This window comes from Talpa occidentalis, unplaced genomic scaffold (assembly GCF_014898055.3).
Source record: "Talpa occidentalis isolate TD23 unplaced genomic scaffold, MPIMG_talOcc4v2.1 talOcc4.17, whole genome shotgun sequence".
Taxonomy (NCBI): domain Eukaryota; kingdom Metazoa; phylum Chordata; class Mammalia; order Eulipotyphla; family Talpidae; genus Talpa; species Talpa occidentalis.
The window spans coordinates 40,903,951-40,926,365 of NW_023601754.1; the positions used below are offsets into that span (position 1 = coordinate 40,903,951).

The 22,415-nt window shown below is 61.8% G+C and overlaps 2 protein-coding genes and 1 non-coding gene across 5 annotated transcripts; 2 read left to right on the forward strand and 1 right to left on the reverse strand.

Moving 5' to 3' along the window:
- Positions 1-1,058: 1,058 nt before the first annotated feature.
- On the forward strand, positions 1,059-8,120 carry TIMM50 (translocase of inner mitochondrial membrane 50). Of its 3 annotated transcripts, none has more exons than XM_037516548.2 (11): positions 1,059-1,100; positions 2,551-2,707; positions 3,166-3,197; positions 3,409-3,430; positions 4,832-4,890; positions 4,983-5,102; positions 5,499-5,603; positions 5,704-5,802; positions 6,503-6,659; positions 6,955-7,061; positions 7,917-8,120. In XM_037516548.2, the coding sequence occupies exons 6-11, from the start codon at positions 4,983-4,985 to the stop codon at positions 8,016-8,018; spliced, it is 690 nt and encodes a 229-aa protein (XP_037372445.1). In that variant the 5' UTR covers positions 1,059-1,100; positions 2,551-2,707; positions 3,166-3,197; positions 3,409-3,430; positions 4,832-4,890; the 3' UTR covers positions 8,019-8,120. The 3 variants fall into 3 exon arrangements, with proteins under 3 accessions (XP_037372445.1, XP_037372444.1, XP_054553152.1); XM_037516547.1 differs by lacking the exon at positions 1,059-1,100 and adding an exon at positions 1,401-1,653; XM_054697177.1 differs by lacking the exon at positions 1,059-1,100 and adding an exon at positions 1,851-1,893.
- Positions 8,121-12,244: 4,124 nt separating this feature from the next.
- DLL3 (delta like canonical Notch ligand 3) lies at positions 12,245-19,278 on the forward strand. Its single transcript, XM_037518151.2, has 9 exons — positions 12,245-12,313; positions 12,450-12,731; positions 14,060-14,117; positions 14,441-14,683; positions 15,769-15,986; positions 16,611-16,833; positions 18,098-18,680; positions 18,848-18,932; positions 19,244-19,278. Exons 1-9 carry the CDS (start codon positions 12,245-12,247, stop codon positions 19,247-19,249), a joined length of 1,767 nt encoding a protein of 588 aa, XP_037374048.1. The 3' UTR covers positions 19,250-19,278.
- A 1,965-nt stretch (positions 19,279-21,243) lies between these two features.
- On the reverse strand, positions 21,244-21,364 carry LOC119250606 (small nucleolar RNA SNORA72). The gene has a single exon (XR_005126345.1). It is a non-coding gene; the product is annotated as a small nucleolar RNA SNORA72 (small nucleolar RNA).
- Positions 21,365-22,415: the final 1,051 nt, after the last annotated feature.

Genomic DNA, 22,415 nt, shown 5'->3' on the forward strand with positions numbered 1-22,415 from the left:
AAAAGTCGTGTGTCTCTGTGTGCGCGTGCATGTGTGTACTCGCACACGTCCGCATTCTTTCTTGTGAGGTGATCTGCGGATCCCGCGTCCTTGATGTGAGGTTTGGGGCAAATTAACAGGGTCCTACGTACGCCTCTCTGGAAATAGCCGTGCCTGCTCCAGAGGGTTCGTGAGAGAAAGGCTTGAGAAGACGTCTGAGAGAGAACAGCCCTTCGCATGATTGATGAGGTTACATCTTGTTCACGCTTGAGTTCTGCCCGCAGCTGCCCAGACTGCAGGCCACAGGGTTTGGTGGGCCTTTCTCCAGAGCCAGGAGCAGCGACACCATGTGGCCATAGCTCCTTTGATGGCTTGGGAGTGGGAATGGGGAGCAGGGTAGAGAAATGGGGCTTAATACCCTGACTCTCCTTCACCTTCCTCAGTTAATGTTCGCTTTTTTTAAAAAAAAAAAATGTATCATAAAAAATACATCAGATGTTTAAAAAGTTATAGCAGGAACACCCACATGCCCACCCTCCAACTTGGGAAATCACCAGATAAGACCCACCTTAGCAACTCCCCCAGTCCATGCCCCAGCAGAAGTAACTACGACCCTAAATTCTGCTTTCCCTTTCCTGACTTGGACCTTCACTGCCTTAATGTTTACACCTAAACGTTATATGGTTGTTACACATTTTTTTAAAAAAAGATTTATGCATACAAGAACTGGGGTACAGGCCAGAGATGCAGGGGGTGAGAGGATTCACCAGAGACAGAGGGGGGGGCAGCACAGGCAGACTGACCGAAATACACTGCTGAGGGGAGCATTGCAGAGCTAGGAGAGGTCTGCAGCGCCATGTGGGAAGCTCCCGTCCGGGGATCGAACTCGTGCCGCAGTGCGGGCAGCTTCACAGGTTGCTCCTTAACCCCCCGCGCCACCAGGGAGGCCCTCACACCTGCTTTTAAAGCGCACACAGCAGGACCAGACTTCCTTTAACTCTAGATCGCGGCTACCTGCAGCCTCCAATGCATGCGTCCCTTCCCAGTGCGCCTGCGCCTGCCGCACGAGGCCGCTGTTGCCACGGCTGAGCCCAGGAAAGGGCCGGCTTTCCCAGTCCGGGGTAAGAGGGGGCCCAGACAAGGGCGAGAGGGCAGGTTCGGGCCCCGGGCTCCACGTGAGTCAGCGGAGGGGCTGGCTCCTGCCCCCTCGGGGGAGACCGGCGGCCGGACGGCGGTTCTTCGGGAAGGGGCCTTCGGGGTCCTTCATCCTGGCCTCAGCGCAACGCCTGGGCGGCGGCTGTCCAGCCACGTTCGGAGCGTAGGGGGCGGTGCGCCCCGCGGCCCGAGGGGGGGCGTGGTGCGGGGCGACCGGCGCTCTGTCCCAGCAGGCGCCGAGCGGCAGGAGAGCGCCCCAGGCGAACGCGCCCGCGGCGCCGCCCCCGGGGTCGGATGTCTCTCTCGGGCTCCCGTCCATCCGCCCCGCCCCTGCGCCCCCATTGGCCGCCGCCCAGGCCCGGGGCGGGGGAGGGGGAGCGAGTGGGCGGGGCCGAGTGGCGTCAGCGCAAGATGGCGGCCTCGGCGGCGCTGTTCCTGCGCTTGCGGAGCGGGCTCCGGCTCAGCGCGCGGGGGCTGTGCGCGAGGTTGGCGACGCCGTCCCCCCGGGCCCCGGATCAGGTGAGCGGGACGATGCGGCCTGCGGCGTGAGGACCCCGTTCCTGGGGTTCCTGGCGAACCGCTACTGTCCGGAGATTGTGGGACGCGGCACCTCAGGGTGCTGAATGGAATGCCGCCCGCATTTGGGGCGCTTCCCTGCCTCCCCGGGTGGACGACGTTGCTCCCCCGGACTAAAACTGAGAGTTCAGCTGCGTCCTCAGGACCCCACCTCTTCTGGGTTTCACCCCCTCTGGATCCCACGTGCGTGCTGGGGGCGGGGGGTCACCTGTTTCCTATCTCGGTTCCCGTTCAGGTAATACTTGACGGGCGGGGACCCAGGGACACTGGGGTCCCAACTGGGCTATTTTCTTTGCGGTGCTGGCGGCGAGGTAGGCCTATGGGCATATGATTCGACCTGCCTCCATGTTGACAGCCCTCCAGCCATTCTGACCTCCAGGTCTATCACTTCCTTGCCCTGCTTCCCCAAGCCTGGACGCGCAGTTGCGCCCTGGTCTCCCGCTCGCATTCCTTCCGCTCGATACGCCTCCACCGTGAGCCCCAGCCGCCTGAATGCCCGTCCTGACCCCTTGCGTGTCCTCCATTGCCTGGCTTTCGGCATCTGTGTCGGACCAGGCTCCCTGTTCTCATCTCCCTGCCCTGCTTTTGGGGCCTCCAGGCCCTCCAGTTGCCTCCAGTATCCAGGGCACCCCCTGTCAACTCTTGAATTCTTGGTATCCTGGCACCAGTTTAGTTCTTGATCCTTGTGAGACATACACTCTCCGGGCTGCTCGTCCCCCAAGCACTCGGAGGCTTATGTTGGTTTCTGCTTCCTGGCTACCAAACTTTATTCTCTGACCAGAGCCCCAAATCACCCTCATCTCCCCTTCTCCTGGCCAACCACTGCCCTCTCAACCACAGGCCGCAGAGATCGGGAGCCGCGGAGGTGCTAAGACCCAGGCCCAGGGCCCACAACAGCAGCGGGGCACGGAAGGTCCCAGCTACGCCAAGAAAGTCGCACTCTGGCTTGCTGGGCTGCTCGGGGCCGGGGGGACCGTGAGCATTGTCTATATCTTCGGTGAGGGACATACATAGCCCTGTATCCCAGTTTGGTTCTGTGCCCCTCTGCAGACCTTTCCTCCCTTTCCCCTAAAGATGGACTTCCCCATCTTTACCTCCTGTCTTCTCCCTTAGTTGAGCAGCTAGAATTCGGAACCTTAGAAATGGGGAAAGTCTCCTTGACAACCTGTCTTATCAAGGTCTTTATCTCTCTAATTGACTCCTGCATGAGGCTACAGGGAGTCAAGTGCAGGAGAGATGATGGGGAGGGACAGGGGTGGACCAGCCCTCTGAGCTACTTTTTCCCTCGGCAGCCACAAGTCCAGACCTCCCTCTAGTCCTTTCATTCCTCAGAGACCTAGGAGGCTCACTTTTACCCCCAGACTCAGGGATCTCGGCTACCTGCCCCTACCCTCTTCCTTAAGACCCAAGAGCCCAGGCCCCAATTCCTCCTTTTCATCCCTGTCTCCCTTGCAGGAAACAACTCTGTGGATGAAAATGGTGCCAAGGTGAGGGGGAAAAAGCCCCAGATCCCTTGCCTGAGTTACCATCCCCGGAGTCCCCTCCCCTTTGGTCTGCTCACGCTCATCTCTGTTCTGGGGTGAACCCTTCCCAAGGACCTGTGCCAATTCCTCTCAGGCACCCCAGGGATTCCTTTTCTGGGTGTGATGGGGTTCTGTCTCTGTTGTCCGAAACTCTCTCTTTCTCTCTACCTCCCAGATCCCCGATGAATTCGACGATGGTGAGTAAACGAGCACAGCTTCCGTGACCCCTTCTCCAAACTCTGCCCTGTAATTTACAGTTGTTGCCTTCCCCAGCTCGGAGTCCCAACCCCTCCTCCAGGGTGATGAGGGGTGGGGGAGTCAGCAGCTGGATGGCTTTGGGGGAGATACATAACAAAGCCCCATCCCTTTTCCAGGCCCCTCAGCCCGGGAGCAGATGGTCAGGGAAGGGTGGGGGAGGGGAGCCAGGGTGGGCGTGTTGGGGGAACGCTGCTGTCTGTCACCCACCTGTCTGTCACCCGCTGGACACTTGGCTTCCTGTGCCTTAGATCTGAGCCTCCGCAGCCCCTATCCCCCTCCTCTTTATGACAGCCTCCCCCCACCTCCCTGCCACTACCCCACCCTGCTCCTCATTTCCAAGACAATGCCTTCTTCCTCCTTCCCCCTCTGGAGTACCAGCTTTTAGCGGGGCGATTCTGAAAATGGAGAGTAGAGAGTAGTTGTCTACTCTCAGTAGAGCCCGCTACTACGGCTCTTCCCTGGAGAAAAAGAAAAATGGTTGGTCCGGAAAGCCACCTGTTTGCTGGGGAATCTGCAGGCCGCCGTGTGAACCTGGGCACGGGGGCAAGTATACGCTCTAGCTGGGCAGGCCGCTGTACCTGGCTTAAAGAAATGGATATTCTCTTTTCGGCGAGGCAGGTGCACGTGCTCTTATGAAACGGGTGTGTTTGCTATCTTGAGTGCCTCTGATATTTTGGTTTTTAAAAGGCAAGTCCCTAAATAATAGTTTACTGTGCTGAGAGTACCATTCGGAAGTGGGCAGTCCTATACGTTTCCTGGTTTAAACTGGATTCAGTGGAGTCATTTGAATCAGGGTTTTTCAACCTCTGCCCTATTGCTGCTTTGGGCCAGAAAAGTTGTGAGGGAGTGTCCCGTGCGCTGCTGCATCTTTGACTGCCTTCGGGTCTCCCGCCACTGGATTCCAGTGGCAACCAATCAGAACCGTCCATAGACATTCCCAGAGTTCCGCAAGGGGGCCGCCAGACCACTCCTAGTGGAGACCCCCTGTTTAGACCCGCTGTGTGGCTTGGAGAGACTCAGCGCCCTGGCTTGAAGCAGGGTGATCTGGAAGCCCAGGGGTTCACGGTGGACGTGCGGCCATTATATCAGCAGAATTATATGTGCACGTGAGAATACTCTGTTTTGCACCTGGGGTGCTGGGCAGGTTTAAATGGGGCAGGTGAATGAATGTGTTCCTGCCCGGTGGCTATGTGAGTGCTGTCTGCCTCCGGGCCTGTGAGCTGGTTTAGTCAACTGGGCACAGACTTGTTTTCAGCTGGTAAGTGAATAAACGCCTCGTGTATTGTCTGGTCTGGGAGGCTGAGCGGCGGCTTATCTGGGAATCCCTTCCTGCGTTCTAGATCCAGTTCTGGTACAGCAGCTGCGCCGCACATACAAATACTTCAAAGATTATAGACAGGTGAGTGGGAGCCCTGCTCCAGGTCCCCGACTCTCCCTCGCCTGCCCTCCGGCTCCTGGCCTGAGCGTCCCCATTCTCTCCCTTCCCTTTAGATGATCATCGAGCCCACCAGCCCCTGTCTTCTCCCGGACCCGCTGCGGGAGCCCTACTACCAGCCGCCCTACACGCTGGTCTTGGAGCTCACGGGTGTCCTCCTGCACCCCGAGTGGTCGGTGTGTCCTGGGGAAGGTGTAGCAGGTTGGGGACAACGGGTAGAGCTGGGTGGCCGGATGGTGGTGAAGGGGTTAAGAGCATGGACTCCGGAGCCAGGCTGGGGTTGAGCCCCAGTCCTGCTGTGTATTCCTGGGGCGGGGGCGTCACTCATCGCCTCGCTCCCTTGCTGTGAGAAGGGGCTCATGACCCCGCCCAGCGTGTGGACCGTCGCAGGTGCGGTCAGTAGCGTGCCAGGACCCGACCCTCAGTCACAGCCATGGGTTCCTGCCCCCAGGGCCACGCAGACAGTGGGGAGCCCTGTGCTTCTGGGACTCCCTTAGGCTGGGTCCTTGTTATCCCCTTGGGGGCTCTGAGGCCACTGGGGTCGTGTCTCACTGTCCTCACCGCCTCCCCAGCTGGCCACCGGCTGGAGGTTTAAGAAGCGTCCTGGCATCGAGACCTTGTTTCAGCAGCTCGCCCCCTTGTATGAAATCGTCATCTTTACGTCAGAGACAGGCATGGTGAGGACCCAAGACGGGCGAGGTGAACGTGGCGGCGGGCGAGGGAGGGCTGCCGGGCTGGCGCTCAGCCCGACCTCCGTGCTTCCCTCCCCCGCCCCAGACTGCGTTTCCACTGATTGACAGTGTGGACCCTCATGGCTTCATCTCCTACCGCCTCTTTCGGGATGCCACGAGATACATGGATGGACACCATGTTAAGGTGCCACGTAGGGGCCACGGGTGGCCCGTGGGGTTGGGGGTGGGGTATCGCATGTCTTCAGGGAAGGGGGACCCAGCTTTGATGCCATCCTCAGCCCCGCTTCTGTGCCCACCCTGGCAGGACACCTGCTGCTTGGCTGGCCTCTGGGCCCGTCTCCTTTTCTCAGAATCTGGGGCGGGGAGCAGATCATGGGGTCTCCCTAAAGAATACAGTTGGGGTGAGGGAAGAGGAAAGCTTGGAAGCCGGCGTGCCCGGTGTGGGCTTGGTTCGGCCTGGCGTCTGTCAGTGCGACTGCTGCTCCAGTCCGTGGGCCTGGGCCCGAGGGCCCCCGTGTCTAGCTGTCTGTGGGGTTTTTGACTGTGTTGGGGGTTTGTGTAGTCATTTGGGGTCAGCATGGCTCCGATCGGGGTCCTGAAGGGCCTGTGTCTGAGAGGCTGAGTGACTCCTCAGGTGTCGCTGTAGATCTCTGTCTGTCCCCCTTTATCTGGGTGAGCTGCAGCTTGTCAGTCATCTGCACCCTGCTTCTGGTGGGGGGTGGGGTTTAAGGTCATCCTGGCCTGGTCTCTGGGAGCGCCCCACCCCTAGAGGCCATGTATGTGTTGCGTGTGTCTCTGTCTACCTTCTCCCTCGCCCCCGGGGCTCCCGGCAGGGAGGGCAGGGAAGGAGCGCAGGCCTTGACCCGACTGTCACCCACTTCCAGGATATTTCGTGCCTGAACCGGGACCCTGCCCGGGTAGTAGTCGTGGACTGCAAGAAGGAGGCCTTCCGCCTGCAGCCCTACAACGGTGTCGCCCTGAGGCCCTGGGACGGCAACTCCGATGACCGGGTCTTGTTGGACCTGTCCGCTTTCCTCAAGAGTGAGGCTGCCCCCCGGCCTCCTGGCCTTTCGCCTGGAAACCCTGCTCCCCGAGAGGAGTAACAGACAGCTTCTGGCTTGTCTGCCGTGTGCCCGTGGGGACCGGAGGTGTGGGGGCCCCGTGAGCATCTTGTCCTTAGAGGCTTCTCAGTGTTTGGGCAATTTTAGGGGATGCCCGGGAATGTTCCAGCAACCCTTTCGGTGTGTTGAGAAGTGTCCCAGGCAGCACCAGCCCCTTTACCCTTACCCGTTCCCCCTGGCCTTCAGCCTGGCTCACCCTCCCGCTGTGCCCACAGCTATCGCTCTGAACGGGGTGGAGGATGTCCGGACGGTGCTGGAGCACTACGCCTTGGAGGATGACCCGCTGGAGGCTTTCAAACAGCGACAAAGCCGGCTGGAGCAGGTGGGCGCCCAGACCCCAGCCCCGAGGGGGCAGCTCCCGGCGGAGGAGCGCTGAAGCAGCACATCTCACGCCGCCAGTCCTCTCTTGCACACAGGCTGTCCCTGGGGGCTCTGTTGACGGGGCGTTGGCTCTGCAGCCCACTCTAGAAAGGCAACCGGAAAGGCCTCTGATGGGTCTGGCACCAGGGTCGTCCTCAATGGTCTCGCACATCTGGGGCCCAGGTTTTTTTTTGGATCCGGTCTGGGCTTGGATCCGTTCTGGAAAAGATCTCTGGACACTTGGCCGTGGGTCCAGGGCAGGAGTTCTGATGGTCTTGGGGTGACCCTAGGCGTGGGCTGAGCCTGGGAAGGAAATTGCCTGGGGTCAGGGCCAAGTGGGGGCCAAGCTTCTGGGGTGGGTTCATGGGGGCAGGGCCGGAACTCCTGAGGGGCTAGGGAGGCAATCCATAGAGGTTGGGGGATCGGGGCCCTAAGAGCTGCGTCACCCAATCTGGTAAAGAGGCACAGAGTTTGGGCTCGGGGTCTCCCTACCATCCAAGTTGCAACAGTAATAAGACTCTGGGATCAGTATGCGGGGAGGCCCTGGGGCTCTTGGGGTCTAAGCCTGGGCACTTGGGCTCCAAGCCTGGGCTCCTGTCGCTCAGAGGTGGCTCTTGATGGCGTCTGGGCTTCCTCTCTAGGTCCCAGAACCTTCTGGGTACCGACTGGTGATCGGGGCGGAGCAGGGGGAGGTTTGGGGAAGGATTCTCGTCTGGGCAGAGGTAACCTCTGAGTGGAGGGCAGGGGACTTGGGAGTCAGGGAGGAGCTCTGCCCCCCGGCTGACCCTACCGCCCCTCTGTCTTTCCCCAACCCCAGGAGGAGCAGCAGCGTCTGGCTGAGCTCTCCAGATCCAGCAAGCAGAACCTCTTCTTCGGTTCTCTCACCAGCCGCTTGTGGCCTCGCTCCAAACAGCCCTGACTTCCGGGCCGCCTCAAACTCAGTGCCTGGGTCCTGGGCCCCGGTGCTCCCAGACCAAGGCTTGGGCAGCCACGTGTCCAATAAAATCCATCCCAGACGCCACACTCCTGTGTCCAGAGAGTCACCGGGTGGGGGCTTCAGGGTGAGGTCTGCACCTCTTGGCCGTGGCCCCGCAGTGGCTGGCCGCCGGTCCAGCGCAGTGTGTGCCTCGCGGGTCGCGGTCACTTGTAGCCCTGGCCCGGCATCTGAACACCTGCTCTAGCTGCATCTTCTAGTGTGCTGTGTGAGCTGCGAAGAGTGTGTGTCCCTCTCCGGCCCCGCATCCCCATCTGGGGGACGGCAAAGGGAGACTGGCACTAGGTTTTTTAGAGGCAGTAGCTGCCAGGCTGCCGGGAAGTGTTGCTTCCAGAGCGGGGCCTCTGGCCGGCAGAGGTCACCCGTCCTCAAGAGGGCAGCTCTGCCCGCTGTGCCCCTGCGGGAGGGTGGGCCTAGAGTTGCTCGAATTTCTGAGTTTCAAAAGAAACCAGAATTTGGGGTTTTTATATTAAATCTCCCAACTAGTAAATACCGGCCCCTCACTGAGGCCAGCAGGCCATGTCGCGCAGCCGTGGTCCCGGGTGGGGCGGACGCCATGTTCCTCTCTGCTCCATCCACGCCAGAGCCGATGGCTACACGGGGCTCTCCAGGGCTTGAAAGTGGCCAATGTGCCTGGAACCGAATCTTAGGTATTGTTTTATGTCAAGTACTTTGACCTGAAGTGGCCACAGGGGCTGCCCGGCTCACGCCCTGGGTGGCCTAGATGCGTGTCACTCGGGAGTGTGCGTTCTGGGCCCAGCAGCTGCCTCCCGCAGTGTGAGCTGGAGTGAGTCACTTGCCCTCCTGCCTCAGTTTCCACATCTGTAAAATAATCATGGCGTCTACCTCCGAGGCAAGGCTTAAGGGTGGAGCAAGGCCCTCCTGTGGGCCCTCACGGTAGCGGCGGCAAGTTCAGGGCAGGCCTCTTTCTGCCTCATTTTCCCCGTCTGACCCTGGGGGGTGGTCGTGAGAGGTAATGGGGCACGTGTTCCCAGGCTGTTGTGTGTCCACGCGGCTCGGGCATCCACGGTTGCCTTGTTCCTCCGGCTGCCCCCCTCCCCCTGCCTCACCCCTGCCCATGCCCCCAGCTGTGCCAGCCCCTGCCATCACAGGCAGCATTTGGTGCTGGCACCAGTCCAATATTTTCCATTTAAAAGAAAGACCTCGCCTGGTGTTGTTCAATTAAAAAGTACTTGAAACAGTGTGGGCCAGATCAAACCTCTGCAGTCTAGATTTTTTTAAAAGGTTCACAGATATCTACACAGAAGAATTAGATTTCTCTGCCCCCTCCACATTGTCCGAGTCCAGAGGGTGTGGACTGCAACCCTAGGGGGTGTCTCTGACGTGTCAGTCTCCCTGGCTCAAGGACGGCCTCTGAGTGAGGCCAAGCCCGTGCCTACTTTACCTGAGTAGGTAACCAAAGCCAAGGTGAAGACCAGGACTCATGTTTGGGAACTGTGATCCTGGGGAGCCTCTCGAGTGTGTGCTAGCTTGTCTCCCTGGGTGGCACCCCTCGTCCCACCACTTTTACTGAGGAGTCAGTCTTGAAACGTGACAGCTCTGTCTACCCACAGGGCATGAGGGGAGGATTCAGGAATGGCTCCTAAGGGTAAGGCTCTGGCAGTGTGGACACACGCTAGTGCCCCGTGGACCCTCAGGCTTCTCCCCACTCCGGTGCTGAGAGGCCACACCACCTCACGGCAAGTGGCAGAAGGGAAGGAGAGGGTTGGGTCTGTGCAGGCAGCCTCTGAGACACCTCTGTGTGCCACGGCCTAGGGGGGTTTCTCAACGTGCTCTGGGCTCTAGGGCTGCACCCGAGGGGCACGATTGGGCCGCTGTTAAGAGTACCCCCATAGGGGGAGATTTTCCATCACCCGCCACACCTGCCAGCCTTGTGGTGCTGGGCCAGATCTGGGACATCTGTCTCCATAAGAGGGGAGCGCCTCTGTCATGCGCGCAAAGCTCTGGACCGCCAGACTCATTGTACGCACTTGGGTTCAGCAGTGATAGGAGAAAAAAGGCTCTGCCCTAATGCTAATACTTCTACGGAGGTGGGCAATGCTGGTGGTGGTAAACGCAGAAAAAGTGTGATAAGAGGAGGTGTGACTTGGGAAGTCAGGTGCTATTTTAGATTGGATGGGACGGTCAGGGCCTCCCAGCTTTGGAGATGTGTTTGAGCAGAGACCAGGATCAAAGGCGAGAATAAGCCATGGGGGGAACCTTTGAGTGTGCCAGGTACCTCAGGGCCTCTGCCCTTGCTCTTCTCTGCCAGGAATGTTTTTTCCCCAGGATCCCTATCTCCTTCCTCCCCTCCTCTAGGTCGCTGCTCTTCTCAGCGTGGTGTCTGAGATTGGCATGTGAGAAATCCTGAGTTGCCAAAAAGACAGGTGGCAGTTCCTTAAATTAAGTGTCACACATAGGGCCTCCCCCGTGGCAGAGCGGTTGAGCGCTGGGTTGGGAAGCTGCCAGCAGCCTCTGCAGCGCCGGTTCGATTCCCGGCCACCAGGTGATAGTCCCACATGGCACGCAGACCTCTCCTGCCACCTGCTGCTCCCCTCAGCAGTGTACTTCGGTCCTTCTGCCTGTTCTGCTCCCCGCTCTGGCTCTGGTGAATTCTCTCACCCTCCCCCCCCCCCGCGCTTCTGACTGTACCCAGTGCTTGTATAAATAAATAAATCATTTTTTTAAAAAAAAAGAGTGTCACACATAGATGGAGACCCTATGGGTCAGAGTGGTGAGGGTTAGGATAGAGGGACCAGGGGTCTGTGGGAACTCAGGGAAGGTGTGTCCAGCCCCCCCCCCTTGGGCAGCGGTAGTGAGGTGAAGTCTGAATGGTGAAAATGGAATTAAAGAAGAGCGAGGAACGAATAACCAGTAGACGTGACTACAGTAGAGCCTGGGGTGTTGGGACACTCAGAAATTTATTCTCGGGAATAAAAGGAAACTCTTGAAATCTTTATTCAAAACTCCGGATCACTTGCCATGTGCGGGGCTCTGCCGGGCTGTGTCGAGTAGTTATTCTTCCAAAAGAGAAGGATTTTACATACACGCACACACGGGCCCATCATCACTATTAACTGCTAAATAGCGATTTGTATGGGGCGGGGCACGGTCCCCACGGGCTTGCACGGAGGAAATGATGACGACCACGGCCTGAGCATCTGTTGTCCTCGCCGTGGCCCTGGAACAGGGAGGGCTCCCGGAGCGCGTGGGGGGAACCCCTCCCCCGTTCATCCTGGAGGCAGGGAGCAGGGCCCTGCCAGACCGAACTTCCTGCCCATTTGCTCCTCACACCTTCCGGAGACCAAACGGGGGCCCGGCTGAGGCACCGAGGGGGAGGGGGGCGCCGCCCGGCAGATGGCGGCATTTACATACAGCTGGGCGCCCCGCTCCCCGCGGCCCGCGCCCGGGCGTCTGCAGCGCCGGCGATGCGGGGCTGGGGAGGGCGGCTTTGTTTGGGGGGAGAAAACACACCAGCACACACACTCAGGGCCCCCCGAGACCCCAGATCTTCATGGTGTCCACACGCGGCTGCCCCCGGGGACCGCCTCCGCGAGATCCGCACACTCGCGCCCCGAGTCGGCCCCACCTGGAAGGGCCGCCCCCGCGCACGCCCGCGGCACCTGCACAGACGCCGAGGCACGGCTTCGCGCCCCTGCGCTCGGGCCCAGGAGCTCAGGTAGACGCTTCCCAGGCGCCTCCCGCCGCGCGCCGGCCGTGCCCCCCTCGCCGCTCCGGGGCAGGGGCTGCGCGCGCTCCGCCGCAGGACGCTCGCGCACGGGCTTCTGCACTTACACCTTCCTGCACTCGCGGGGTCCCACGATCTCGCCGGCTCGCACGCCCTCCCCCCAGACGCGCTCGCTCGCGGCCACGCACACGCTCACGGATCCGAACCCGCACAACCTCACCCCGGCTCAGCCCCCGGCGCCCCCAGCTGCCGCCAGCGTCGAGCCGCAGCCACACGCGCCATCAGACCCTCACCCTCGCCCTGCCGTGCCCCTGACCCAGCCGACTCCTGCGCGCTCCCCTTCCCCCGCGACCCCCTCCCCAGGGTCCCCCAGAGCCGGTCCCTGCCTGAAGGGGCGGGGCCGTCCCCTCACAATATAAGGCTTCGGAGCCGGCAGCTGCGGTTTTCCAGACCCCGAAAGGCCATGGTTGCGCCGCCGATGCCCCAACTCCTGTCCCAGACGGTGATCCTGGCGCTAATTTTCCTTCCGCAGGTCAGAGCCGGAGTGGAAGGGGTGGGGGGTGGAAGGGAGGGAGGCGGCGAGACTCGGGGGTCCTGGGGAGGGGTTCCCGGCTGACGGACGCCCCGGGTCCCGCGGCTCCCTCACGCCTGTGCCCTTTCCCCCCCAGGCGCAGCCGGCCGGCGTCTTCGAGCTGCAGATCCTCTCTTTCCGGCCCGCGCCAGGCCCGGGTACCCCAAGGTCCCCCTGCAGCGCCCGCAGTCCCTGCCGCCTTTTCTTTAGGGTCTGCCTGAAGCCCGGGGTCTCCGAAGAGGCCGCCGAGTCTCCGTGCGCCCTGGGCGCGGCGCTTAGCGCGCCCGGACCGGTCTACACGGAGTTGCCCAGGGGCCCCGCGCCTGGCCTGCCGCTGCCCGACGGGCTCGTGCGCGTTCCCTTCCGGGACGCCTGGCCGGTAAGACCCGGCCCCGGGGCAGCGCCGGGCGGGCGCCGTACCCAAGCCTCGGCCGCTCTCTGCCCTCAACTTCCACGACCCTGAGCCAGGCTGCCCCCTGCTGGACTCGTCTCCCTAGACTAGTTGCGTTCCCGTACGCTCCACCCCGGGAACTCTCATTTTCTGGTTCAACCTGCTTTCCCGAAATGTTCCGAGCAGAGCCCCGCACGCGTGGAGCCCCACGTCCCGAGCCCTTGCACCGTCCGGAAGTCTTAACATCTCAGAATCCTCCTTCAGTGCTTAAATCCTGGGGTCCTCGTCCTTAGCCGCCATCTCCGTGCGCCTAGGGAAGCCTCTCCTACCTGCCAGCGACCCCACGTCCTCTTACCCCTTCTCAGTTCTTCCATTTGGGGCTTTAGCCAAAGCTCTCACGTCCAGCCCGGGGCCCTAAAGCATAGATGTGGACAGAGCTGTACTGGAATTCTAGATCGTTGGCCCTTCGGGCAATTACTTTCCCTTTTCTTTTTTTTTTTTAATTAATTAATTTATTTATGCAAGCACTGGGCACAGTCAGAAGCGCGGGAGGGTGAGAGAATTCACCAGAGCCAGAGCAGGGAGCAGAGCAGGCAGAAGGACCGAAGGACACTGCTGAGGGGAGCAGCGGGCGGCAGGAGAGGTCTGCGCGCCATGTGGGACCCTCCTCCGGTGGCCGGGGAGCAGCCGGGGATCGAACCGGCGCCGCAGAGGCCGCGGGCAGCTTCGCAACCCAGCGCTCAACCGCTGAGCCACCGGGGAGGCCCTCTTTTCTTTCCCTTTTTTTTTTTTTTAAGATTAATTTATTTATGCATACAAGAGCTGCGGTGCAGCCCAGAGGAGTAGGGTGTGTGTGTGTGTGTGTGTGTGTGTGTGTGTGTGTGTAACAGGGTCCACTAGAGACAGAGTGGGGAGCAGAGCAGGCAGACCTATTGAAATACACCCCTGAGGGGAGAGTCAGGAGAGGTCTGCTGCACCATGTGGGTAGCTCCCTGGCGCGGGATCAAACTGGTGCTGCGGAGGCTGCGGACAGCTTCACAGTGCTGAGACTTAACCAGGGAGGCTCCACTTTCCCATTTCTAGCCTCAGTTTCTTTCTCTGTAAAGCAGGAATGAGCAGGGGAGCTCACAGGCCTCGGGGGTTACAGCAGGTATTTTGAAGGAGTGTTTCCCACATGGCAAGTGCTCAGAGCGCTCGACCATGGGAGTAAAGAACATTCTTCCTTCCTGCCCTGGGCCAGTCCCCCTGGGAGTTGTCCCTGGCCTGCCTGCCCCCCACAGTCCATTCTCTCCTCTCTCCGTCCTGCATCCATCCAGGCCACCTTCTCGCTCATCCTGGAAACCTGGAGAGAGGAGTTAGCAGAAGAGAACAGGGGTGAGTGGCTTCAACTCTGGGCTCTCCAGGGAGCTGCGACCTGATGCCAGGTCCAGGAGGGTAACTCGGGGCTGTCTGCCCTGCGGGGGGTTCCCCGCGTTGCTGGGAGCTCCGAGTCACCGAGCTCCTCGAGGGTGGTGATGCAGCCCGGGGCTCCTGGCGTCTCAGCGCGGACACCCCCGGCCCTGCCCTTCCCAGCACGTCAGAGGACCCCGCCCGCCCCGGGACTCGAGACTGGGCGTCTGGGCCGGGCGAGGATGCCCGCCGGAGGGCTCCGTCTCCACCGCGAATCCGAGTCCCACGCGCGGGCCTTCTCCCTGCAGGGCCCGCCTGGAGCCTGCTGGCGCGCGTGGCCGGACGGCGCCGCCTGGCGGCCGGGGGCCCCTGGGCCCGGGACGTGCAGCGCGCAGGCGCCTGGGAGCTGCGCTTCTCCTACCGCGCGCGCTGCGAGCCGCCCGCCGTCGGGGCCGCGTGTGCGCGCCTGTGCCGCTCGCGCGGCGGCCCCTCGGGGTGCGTCCCGGGGCGGCGTCCCTGCGCCCCGGTGGAAGACGACTGCGAGGCGCCTCGTGAGTCTTGCGTTCATTCATCCCCTTAGCTGCACTCCCGGCCCCCCGCCCCTGTCATGGCCTAGGCACCCTCTGCAGGAAACCGGGGTCCCCAGGGTCCGTTCCAAGTACTCCTGATACCCCTCTCCAGGGAGCCGGGACAGGCCCCTGCCGCTGACAGTGCCCTGCTCCCGCTCCACTCAGTCCTCAGCTCCCTGCAGTGTCCAGCCACGGATTTCAGGGATACTGGGGGCCCGGCCCCTGCGGAGCTGTCATCAGCGTCCTGAGTCACTTCCCACGTTCCAGCTTTTGGGGAAACTGAGTGCCCTAATCTTACCTCCAGGCTTTCCTGGGTTTTCTGACTCTGTTCTTCCCAGCACTCTTGTCGCCCCTAATGTGTACCTGAAACCCAGTGCATTTGTTCCCAGTTCCTTCCTTAACCCATATTCACGCACCTTTCCAGTTAGTAGGACCCCCAAAGTGGTTGAAAGTCTGGGGTCCTGTCTACCCCACCGGCGAGCTTTGAGAATTGATCCCAATGCCACCTCTCCCTTCAGGCATCCTTCCTCTCCGTCTGTGTCCTTGCACACCAGGTCAGGTCCCTTTGCTTTCTAACACTGGAGATCCCCGACTTACACCCTCCCCAGATTTCTGAAGCCCTCAGAAGCTCCTAGGAATCCCAGACTTATCCTCCAAACCCTGCACTAATGCAACTCCACCCCCACCCCCACACCCCGACAGGGCAAGTGTCACACTCTTCCCCATGGCTGGTCCCCTTCCTTCAGTCTCTTCTCTCCAAACTCTGACCTGCAGCCCCTCATTAGCCCCCCCCCCATTCCACTGTCTTCGCACTCACATACACACAGAGACGCCGGGACCCAGTGGCCTGGGTTCACTTGGTCGCTGCTCTACTTCCTGGCTGGGCGAGTCCCCCCTAGGCCCCAGTTTCCCTGTGTGTGAGGGGGAGGTGGCAGAACCATCTAGCGCAGAGGGTGATCTGTCACGAGCCTGAAGCAGGGTGAAGCGCAGAAAGTGCTCAGAAACTTCTGTGCTCCTGACCCCATGACAGCCCCTCATCTACTCTCTTCCCTCCGCCTCCCACACAGCGGCGTGCCGAGCCGGCTGCAGCCCAGAGCATGGCTTCTGTGAGCAGCCCGATGAGTGTCAATGTCTGCTCGGCTGGACCGGGCCCCTCTGCACCGTCCCTGTGTCCACCAGCAGCTGCCTCAGCCCCCAGGGCCCATCCTCGGCCAACACCGGATGCCTCGTACCCGGGCCTGGGCCCTGTGACGGGAACCCCTGCGCCAACGGGGGCAGCTGCAGTGTCAGTATCTCCCCTTCCCACCTCATCCCGAGCATTCCTTTCTGGGGTTCCCACCGTTCCCTGTATCCCCATGATACAGCTTGGGGATGGTTGGGGAAGCTGTCAGGGAGGGCTTCCTGGAGGTGGGGAAGCTGTCAGGGAGGGCTTCCTGGAGGTGGGGAAGCTGTCAGGGAGGGCTTCCTGGAGGTGTCCAGCTTGCTTCTGGGACTTTGAAATAGGATTAGGTGATGGGAAGGGGAGCGGGTGGCACTGTAGAGTTGTGGGAATGGGAACGAGGAGATCAGGAGGAAGCTCTGTGGCGGCCTGAGGAACAGGATCAAGTTAGGACGTGGTTGTTTGGATGGAATTTGGAAGGGTAGATCAGATGGGCAGCGTATGTCAGGCAGATGTGGGCACAGGGTCGTGCCCACATGCCCTCCATAGCCTCCTCCCTGTGGGGTTGGATGGGCAGACCCGGAAGCACAGGGAGGATCCAAGGGCTGTCAGGGAGGACTGTGCAGGTGAGGCTGTGCAAGCTGAGGTGAGAGATGGTGGGGAGTCTCCACTAGGGGTCAAAGGTGATGCACGGGTTGGAATGGTCCTGCAAGGAGATCCCGATCCAAAGTCCCATGTGCCCCTGTGCAGGAGACCCCTGGGTCCTTCGAGTGCGCCTGTCCCCGGGGGTTCTATGGGTTACGATGCGAGGTGAGCGGGGTGACGTGTGCGGATGGACCTTGCTTCAATGGCGGCTTGTGCGTGGGAGGTGCGGACCCCGACTCTGCCTACATCTGCCACTGCCCGCCTGGCTTCCAAGGCTCCAACTGTGAGAAGAGGGTGGACCGGTGCAGCCTGCGGCCATGCCAGAACGGTGAGGTGGGGGGCAGAGTGGGGATGCCCCGGCAAAGGGGTCCCGCATGGCCCAGTGGGCAAGGGTAGGCCTGGGTGGGAACCCTGACTTTGTCTCCGCCAGCACCGTGGCCTCCCGCTCTGCCTAGCCTCAGTCTGTCATGTGAAATGGGGATGGGGATCGGCATGGCCGTCCCCTGTTTATGGCATATGTAACGTGTGCCAGGCCTTGTTGCAGGTACTGGGGTACATCAAGGCATGAAATGTACAAGAAGCCCTGCCCTTGCAGAGCTGAGGGGATGGGGCAGGCAGTGAACAAGATAAGATAAATGAGCACTAAGTGAAGCATAGGGAAGGTGAGATGCCGATACAAACCAAGACGAAGAAGTGTGAAGGGGCTGGGGAGCATGTATGGGGGTGCCTGGTTGACGCTGCAGCTACAGTGGTCAGGGAAGATCTTGCTGAAGATGGGGAGACAGGTGGGTTGGGTCTCGGGGGGAGCAAGTGCAGACACCCTGAAGTAGGAATGTGCTTTGCGTGTGGTTGGAGCAGAGCGCGAGGGAGAGTGGTGAAGAATGAGGTCAGCGAGATGACCAAGACAGATCCTGCGGGAGGCGACTTTGTGGGTGAGATGGAGCCTTAGGAGCTATCTGAGCAATGGAGGCCAGAGCAGAGAAATCATCAGAGAAGACAAAGAGCACAAAGGGCTTGTAATTGTCCCCACAGCACTCACGAGTAGTGGTTCTAGGGACACAGCAGCGAGCAGGACAGCTGTGGGCTGCACCTCACGGGACCTGTCTTTAGAGTTCAGAGCGGTTCGGGTTCAGGGAGTGCTGGGCTGGGCTGGAGGAAGTATCAGGGAGGGCTTCCTGGAGGAGAGGGCACATCTGAGCACAGACCTTCCTGCATTGAGAAGCTGGGCAGAGAAAAGGTGAAAAGGATGGAGGAAAAGGAGGAAGTGAAAAGCGTGGGGCGTCTCAGGCATGCGGCGAGCTGGGGTGCCGGGTGCCTGAAACCCATCAACCTTCTGGACCCGCTGATTCTCGAAGAGAAGTGCATCGGCAGCAGCGGGGAGGGCGGGCGGGAGACGCAGACTCAAGCAGGGGAGGCTGATGTCACCCAAATCGCCACGGACCCCGAGAACCCGGGCGCTTTCCAGGCTCATTGCAGGCAGCTGCCCTTGCGTTCAGGTGGGCGGGGTCCACAGGGCCGAGCTACACAAACGCGGGCGGGCTCGGGGGGCCCCTTTCTTCACGGCTGCACCCCTGACGCCCCGTTCCCCACAGGCGGGCTGTGCCTGGACTTGGGCCACGCCCTGCGGTGCCGCTGCCGCGCGGGCTTCGCGGGTCCGCGCTGCGAGCACGACCTGGACGACTGCGCCGGCCGCGCCTGCGCCAACGGGGGCACGTGCCTGGAGGGCGGGGGCGCGCGCCGCTGCTCCTGCGCGCTGGGCTTCGGCGGCCGCGACTGCCGGGAGCGCGCAGACCCGTGCGCCGCGCGCCCCTGCGCCCACGGCGGCCGCTGCTACGCGCACTTCTCCGGCCTCGTGTGCGCCTGCGCGCCGGGCTACATGGGCGCGCGCTGCGAGTTCCCGGTGCGCCCGGGCGCCGGCGCCGGCGCGTTGCCGGAAGCGCCGCGGCGCCCGCGGCCCGGGGACCCTCGGCGCTGGCTGGTGCCGCCGGCGCTGGGGCTGCTGGTGGCCGCGGGCTTGGCCGGCGCCGCGCTCCTGCTGGTCCACGCGCGACGCCGCGGCCCCGGCCGGGATGCCGGGCCTCGCTTGCTGGCGGAGACCCCGGAGCCGTCGGTCCACGCCCCCCCGGATGCGCTCAACAACCTGCGGACGCCGGAGCGACCCGGGGACGGCCCCAGGTGAGGGTGGGGCCGCGGTGACCCGAGGGCGGGTGGCCCGCGCCACCCCCCCTTTGCTGCTGGCGTCGTTGCACCCCTCGTCGGCTTGGGGTTCCCTCCCTTGCGTCTGGGGGTCGAGCGCCGGGTGTGAGAATTCGGAGTCTGCATCTTGGTCTTTCCTCCCGCAGCGCGGTGGCCGACTGGAACCCCCCCGAAGGCGGAGGCGCGCGCGCGCCCCTCGAGCTGTCAGCGCCGCCCGTCTGCGCTCGGGAGGTAGCCACCCCGTCGGCGCGCCGGGTCCCCGACCCCGAGCGTGCGGGCCCCCGGGGCCCAGGCGGCCGCAGCTTCCCAGGGCGCCCGCCGCCTCTGTCATGGGCAGGGCAGAGTCTCTGCGAGAGCCGCGGCCCCATCTTTGCGCCGATCTCTCCCTCCCTGCTGCGCGCTGCCTCCTCGTGGGCAGCCCTGTCGTCCCCAAGAGGTCGTGGGGCGCCTCGGCCCGCGCTCGTCGGGTGTCCACTGCGCGGGGAAAGGGAGCGGAGGTGCGGGGGCAGCCTGCGCTAACGCCCGCTCCGTCTGCTTTCCAGGCCTGACCCGCCCCGTCGGCAGAGCCTGGAGGTTTCTGCCTGTTCTCGGTGGTGCCTGAGCGCTCCCTGCGGACACTCGGGAGGCGGCGCGGAAGGAGTGGCTTCCAGCCTCCCCACCCTGCTGCCAGGATCCCCTCGGGCTGAGCGCTTTGGAGTCGGAGTCGGGCGGGGTGCAGGGTTTTTGGGTGCAGAGGAGAAGAATGGACTCGTGCCGCAGGGGCGCGCAGCCTCTCATTGTATGTAAATAGATGGGAATTAAAGTGGAGAATGGGAAGGGCGCTGGAGCCGCAGCGGGGTGAGTGTCTTTCCGAGGAGCTCTAATTCTCCCAGGCCACCCACGGCTGAGGGCTGAGCGCCGTCAGCCCCGTGGCGGCAGAGAGTCGGCACTGAAGCCAGTGCCCAGAAGGAAAATTGGGAAAAACCAAGGATGTTGGGTTGAGATGTTGGTGGTGTGACTGCATCACACAGGTCACTCCCCCTCCCGTCTGTTGCGTGTATTTTTTTAAAGATTGATTGATTGATACATACAAGCACTGGGTACAGTCAGAAGCGCCAGAGCGGGGAGCAGAGCAGGAGGCTGAGGAAACACTCTGCTGAGGGGAGCAGCGGGCGTGGCAGGAGCGCGCCTTGTGGGACCGTTGCCCGCGCCTGGGATGGAACCGGCGCTGCAGAGGCTGCAGGAAGCTTCGCATCCCAGCGCTCAATCGCTGCGCCAGCGGGGAGGCCCTGGTGCGGTCATTTTTTCATCTGTCAAATGAGATAATAACAGGCCCAGCCTCAGAAAGATCTGGGCAGCGCAGGAGTGAGTGCAGAGCGGGCAGGCAGTCAGGAAACGTCGGTGCTCCACACTCTCTTGAAAGAAAGCCCGTGTTCATGTTACCCGGGCAAACTGAAGCTCAGAGAGAAGATACTTGCCCAGCATCACCCAGCAGAGTGGGCAACTTTGTTGATGGTCTTGATGTTGGGGTTCTGCCTGCAGGGTCCTTGGGTTATCTGTGAGAAAATTTTCGGCGGAGTTCCTATTTTAGCGTCGTTTGCTTGCTGGGTTTGCCCAGAAGAGAAAGATGTTTGTTCTGTCCGGGAAGGTTGGGTGTAGGAGAAAAAGGGAGGAGAGGGCCTCCCCGGTGGCGCAGCGGTTGAGCGCTGGGTTGCAAAGCTGCCCGCAGCCTGCAGCGCCGGTTCAATCCCCGGCTGCTCCCCGGCCACCGGAGGAGGGTCCCACATGGCGCGCAGACCTCTCCTGCCACCCGCTGCTCCCCTCAGCAGTGTACTTCGGTCCTTCTGCCTGCTCTGCTCCCCGCTCTGGCTCTGGTGAATTCTCTCACCCTCCCGCGCTTCTGACTGTACCTAGTGCTTGTATAAATAAATAAATAAATCTTTAAAAAAAAAAAAGAGAAAAAGAAAAAGGGAGGAGACGTGTGCAGAGAAACCAGCGGGCACAAGAGCTGTCTCTTGCCAGTGTGAAGAGTCTGGCGATGAAGTGTCCTTTTGGAGACTTGGGTCCAAGTCAGGGTTCCGGCGGGGTTGGGAGGCCCGGGGAATGTGTCATCTGCTCACAACCCATCCGTGACGCCCCAGGAGGTCTGTCCTGGACCTGAACCATGGGCCTCATGGCCGAAATGATCCTGGCGTTGAGGCCAGCTCTGTGATGACATGAGATGCTGTTAGTGGGGTGAAAGTTGCACAGATGCTTTGTAATATTTTCTTGAGGGGCTTTATGTGGTCAGGCATTTCACCATTCAAAGGCAGATTGTTACCAAGCACCTACTGTGTGGCAGGTCTCCCGTAGGAAGTGGGGTCAGCATGGAGGGCGCCTGTGTGGGAAAGCCCTCTGCAGGGAGTTGGCAGTGTTGTTCCCCCGCCCATGCCCCCTACCTGCCCACAGCCCCGCTGGAGATGGATCGCCTTTCCGGTGGGTCTCGGTTTATGTATTGGAGCTGATCAGTGATAGCTGGAGTCACACAGTTTGCACACCCAATGCTTGTGGTTAACCAGAGTCAGTTTATTACCAGCATTCATGAAACCAGACCCCGTGTAAGAGTAGGCCTGGGAATATGTATGGCCTCGCCCAGACAGTGTTTAGCCTGCCCTGGTGAGTAGAGGACCAGGACTTGAATCCAGCACTGCCCCTTGCTGGCTGTGGGCACAGGACATCAGTGTACACGGTGGTGCTGCTCTAGGGCCCTCTGTCAGGCTCTAGACGCCCTCCTCTTATTGCCCAGACTGGGTCTTGATCCCCTTCTGTGGCCCTGTAGGTTCCTGAGTGCTCGCACCGTGTCTGCCCCCGCCCCTTCTAGTCCTGAGCCCACTGCCCTGGTTGTGTAGGCTCGGGCATGTCCTCCCAGCGCCTCAGGAGAGGGTTCCTCTTCCCTACGCTGTGCCAGGTGACACAGTGCCAGGGCAGCGCACAGCAGGACTCGGTGACCACGCGCCGAGCCGTGGCGTGGGAGCGTCGCTGAGCCGTGTGTGACGGCCCAGGCGGGCTGTGAGTGTGACGGGCGCGGAGGGAGCGGCATGTGCGCCCAGGGGTCCTGTCCTGTCCCCACTGCCAGCTGTGAGCCTTGGAACCCGGGCCGCGCGTGGAACCCCATGTAACAGTGCCTCCTTGTGGGCACCTCCTATTTAGAACCCCGATGCCGGGGAGGCCTCCCTAGGCAAGGGAGGGAGGGGCGGGTCCCAAATCGGGGTCCCCAGGGTCCCCCTACCCCTGCCTCCTATGAAAAACCAGGGTCGACCCCCAGCCCGTATCCCGGCCCCAGTCCGGACTTCCATCCCAGCTCGGACCCGCACCCCGGGGTTGACGCCAAATCGGTCGGGGGTTCCCACTGTCTTGGGGGCCCGTGCTCGGGTGCAGACCCCTACACCAGTGCGGACCCAAATTCCGGTCCGAGTTCCAATGACAGTTCGGACCCTGACTCAGGTTCCGACCGCGACGGCAGCGCGGTCGCCTCTTGCAGTGCGGACCCCGGGTTCAGTGGCCCCCGGGGCAGCAGCCCCGTCTCCCATTTCACTGCGGGCCCCGACTTCACTGCCCACGGCGGCTGCAGCCCGGGCTCCTTTTACAGTCCGGACCCCAACCTCAGTGCCCCCCGGGCCGCCGCGCGGGCTCCTATTTCAGTGCGGGCCCCGACTTCTGTACCGACCGGGGCTGCAGCCCGGGCTCCTGTTGTGG

What these genes read in the sequence shown, in the direction of transcription:
- TIMM50 (XM_037516547.1), top strand. Translation starts at nt 1,429, where the DNA reads ATGTCTCTCTCGGGCTCCCGTCCATCCGCCCCGCCCCTGCGCCCCCAT. An exon ending in CCCCGATGAATTCGACGATG is followed by an intron (nt 3,431 to 4,831) that starts GTGAGTAAACGA and finishes CCTGCGTTCTAG; the next exon opens with ATCCAGTTCTGGTACAGCAG. An exon ending in ACTTCAAAGATTATAGACAG is followed by an intron (nt 4,891 to 4,982) that starts GTGAGTGGGAGC and finishes CCTTCCCTTTAG; the next exon opens with ATGATCATCGAGCCCACCAG.
- DLL3 (XM_037518151.2), top strand. Translation starts at nt 12,245, where the DNA reads ATGGTTGCGCCGCCGATGCCCCAACTCCTGTCCCAGACGGTGATCCTG. An exon ending in CCTGCGGCCATGCCAGAACG is followed by an intron (nt 16,834 to 18,097) that starts GTGAGGTGGGGG and finishes CGTTCCCCACAG; the next exon opens with GCGGGCTGTGCCTGGACTTG. An exon ending in CGACCCGGGGACGGCCCCAG is followed by an intron (nt 18,681 to 18,847) that starts GTGAGGGTGGGG and finishes TTCCTCCCGCAG; the next exon opens with CGCGGTGGCCGACTGGAACC.